At 33.6% G+C, this 3,438-nt stretch overlaps 1 protein-coding gene across 1 annotated transcript in view; it reads left to right on the top strand.

Moving 5' to 3' along the window:
• Positions 1-1,061: 1,061 nt before the first annotated feature.
• LOC107577562 (uncharacterized) overlaps positions 1,062-3,438 on the top strand; it is a gene marked incomplete at its 3' end in the record, with an annotated part of 4,267 nt that continues 1,890 nt past the window's right edge. The window contains exons 1-4 of the mRNA XM_016263624.1: positions 1,062-1,185; positions 1,579-1,740; positions 2,449-2,549; positions 2,918-3,118. Of these exons, the coding sequence (XP_016119110.1) occupies positions 1,062-1,185; positions 1,579-1,740; positions 2,449-2,549; positions 2,918-3,118 (588 nt within the window). The remainder of the gene's footprint in view (positions 1,186-1,578; positions 1,741-2,448; positions 2,550-2,917; positions 3,119-3,438) is intronic.

Below are 3,438 nucleotides of genomic sequence, written 5' to 3'. Positions count from 1 at the left end.
TGTTTCATGAATGAGGTCCAGTATAGTACATACTCTTTTTGCGGTCGCAAAGTAATTATGTATTCAAAAAAGTACCTAGACAAGGGAGTATGTGATTTCGGACACATCCAAATTGTGTATGTTACAGCTCTCTTTCCATCAATTTCTGAATTTGGTCACTCATTTTTGTTGACTTCTTTCTCATGAAGTGGACTATATGATCCACTATACTGTATGGGATCCACTAGGGAATAGTGAATCAGTGGATGGGGGCTATTCGGACATAGCTAAGTTACATAAATTACAAATTTTGGGTCTGGCATTTGGTACATTAAACTCAGGGATCATAGTAATGACTATGCCACAGCTATTTTTTTTTTAAATGTCTTCACTTCCCTGTGTTTCACTGGAAAGACAACAAACTTTACTGGAACAAGTATAGTTCAACAAGGAACTGATTTACTTCATGTACTAGTTACAATGTGGAAAAACATGAAGCCCTTATGTATCAGAGGAAGTTACAGACTGGGGTGGAATGCATTTTTCTTAAGAAAATGGGCAACATTGTTTCAGATAAGTTTCTGTAGCATTTGGCATAGTATATAGTATATACTCAATATAATAAAATATAATGGGTAAAACTAAGATCTGAAAAAAAGAAAAAATGTGTAATATAAGAAAATCAATATATTAACATTTGTATTTATGGCAAGAATTTAATTTTTATTTGAAAATGTAAAAAAAATTTGTCCAGCTAGCTTTATTTATTTTTTGTTATTTTTATCATGAATAACAATCCTCATTTGTGCTACTTTCATGTGTGGACAGAAATGAACACAAAGCACAATAGCCTTCAAGTAAATAAAAGTAAAACAAGTGATGAAAGAGTCAGCTGTAATGACCACAAGAATGTTCTTGCAATCTTTAAACATGTTGAAAAAACAAAACAAAACAAAGAACATACCATTCCATCAGCTGTCATCCAACCCTTTGTTAAATGAGGAAGTTGTGATTATGAGAACAAAAGTTTTATTCATTAATTGCAATGCAGTGGTTACAAAAACATAGTTCGGATTGTGGCCATGAAACTTGAACATGAACATTACCTTCAACCCAGGCCCGCTAAGCCAGAATACCCATCAGTCAACCACAACATCACGGGATTCTACAACACTAACGCCAACCAGGAAATCAAGAAACCTGGAAGTAGAGTCTGATAAGCAGTTGAGCTTTATTAGTCACATCTCAGCAATGGTCAGATCATGCCGGTTTGTGTTTTTCAACTTTAGACCTTCACCCTCTCTGTTTCTCTGCGGTACAAGAAGCTGCCAACATCTACACAACCATTATAACTCCCAATAACCTGCTGAAGACATACCAATTACACAAGCACTAACATAAATGACCTTGAACAAAGACACTTTTTAACGATTTATTTATTTATTGCATTAAGTGTTCTTTGGAAAAAACTATATATAAGGAAAAAATGCTGAACATACAGAAGGTTATCAATGCAAATGACTTAAACACTCAAAACACAATACACGACACAACAATATGAGTTATATAAAAGAATGATCTAAATCTGCTATATAACAGGTTCACCACTCTATTTCCTCATTCATTTAATGGGGTGTGATCATTCCCCGAATGGTTCTGTGGGAGTCGAGTTCCGTTTAAAAGATGCGCAGGGAGGAAGTTTTCTCAAATTTTTCAAGGGTGTGAAGGTGAACATATCTACTGGTAAAGACACATTTACAGGTAAATAAAAAGAAGCATCTTTTGTAAAGTTTATGATTTGAACTACAGTTTGTATGATTTGTATTTAATGTGATTTATTTTATTTGTATTTTGATGCTAATTTAATTCATTAATTGAATCCAATAAATTATTTTATTATTTTTAATAAATTATTTAAACTGCTTGTTTCAAATAGAATTCAAAATCTATGACTACCAGTGGCCGTATTGTATTGTAAATTGTATTTTTATATTTTATATATTAATATACAAATGCATGTACAGTTAATTATAATTAATATATAAAGAATAATATATAAAAACTGATTTATCAGCATAACCATGTGAGTGAAATATTGAAGAGAGTTTACTACCTAGAAAGAGTGCACAATCCTTCTTAATATTTCATTTTTACATTACAATGTTTCTTTATTTTATATTATCTATCTATCTATCTATCTATCTATCTATCTATCTATCTTTTTAAGTATAAATTAGATAAATAATTTATTCAAATAACTGCTTTTATAATTGTTGAGTGAAAAATACTTGTTTGTAGTATGGCATTTGTTTTTTAATAGACAACATTTAGTTTAATGTTTATCTCAATTGTAATCCAATTTAGTGTATTATTTTTAGAATTAATTCCATAAAGTATATGTGTATTATATCAGATTTTCCATCCTAATTCAGATTAGTTTGATTTAAATGCGTATAATCTTTCCCTCAGACATGGAGAGCAAGCTGATGTTTTTGGTGGTTTGTGTGATTGGTTGTGCAGTGTCTTGCATTAAGGCTGATGGGCACCTATCAACGCCAACAAATTTAACCGTAAGAATACCATTTACTACTTTCCACCATTATTTGGTCCAAATAACTGCTATTTCGGCTTAACCGTGTAGAAAAAGCTGCGGTTTTAAAAATAACTTGTTCGTGTGGACAGGGCCTCAGTTCCTGGAGAGCCACTCACCTGCAGAGTTTAACTCCAACACATCTGCTAGGAAATTTCTAGCACTACTAAAGACCTTGATTAGCTGGGTCAGCTGTGTTTAATTAGGGTTGGAACAAAGCTCTGCAGGTCTGTGGCCTTCCAGGAGCTAAGTTTGATATGCTTTGATACCCTTTTACGCTAATGTTATTAAAACAGTTTAGGGTGTAAAAATGTATCTGTCGTTTTTTCTGATTTTTCTTAATGATAGTCCAACATCACCGGCAATGAGTGTGGAAAAACCAAACTATGTTTGGACAACCCTAAAGGATGTGACCCTTCAGGCAGCTCTCAGTGTTTCTTCACCTCGGTACAGATTAACTTAACCACCCTCAATCTAAAGGTTGAGCTCAGTGGCAACTCCAGCGGTTACATTGCTTTAGCAGCTGGAGTGACATCTAGTGTGGTTCAGGTATACAAAGCACATTTTACAACACACATTCACACTTGCCTCTGTGGACCATACTTCCTTAAAGCAAATCAGATAGCTTGTTTTGACTAAAGGTCATAAAATTGAAAGCCATATTGGGGAACTGATTTGACAACTACCAAAGCCAAACATATCCATGTTGAACCAACAGGAACATTGATTAAACTGGAAAGTACTGTCGTTCCAAACAGCCTAGTTTCATTGCAAGACAGAAATGTGAATAAAGGGGTGACTTGTTATTCTCATAATTACTATAGCTGCGTCTAAGAATGACAGGCCAATACAAGCGTAAGGCTTGTTCA

This window comes from Sinocyclocheilus grahami, unplaced genomic scaffold, assembly GCF_001515645.1.
Source record: "Sinocyclocheilus grahami isolate Dianchi unplaced genomic scaffold, SAMN03320097.WGS_v1.1 scaffold6372.1, whole genome shotgun sequence".
NCBI classification, from domain to species: Eukaryota; Metazoa; Chordata; class Actinopteri; order Cypriniformes; family Cyprinidae; genus Sinocyclocheilus; species Sinocyclocheilus grahami.
Note: the sequence above shows the minus strand (reverse complement) of the source record. Positions and strands in the feature narration are given on the sequence as shown.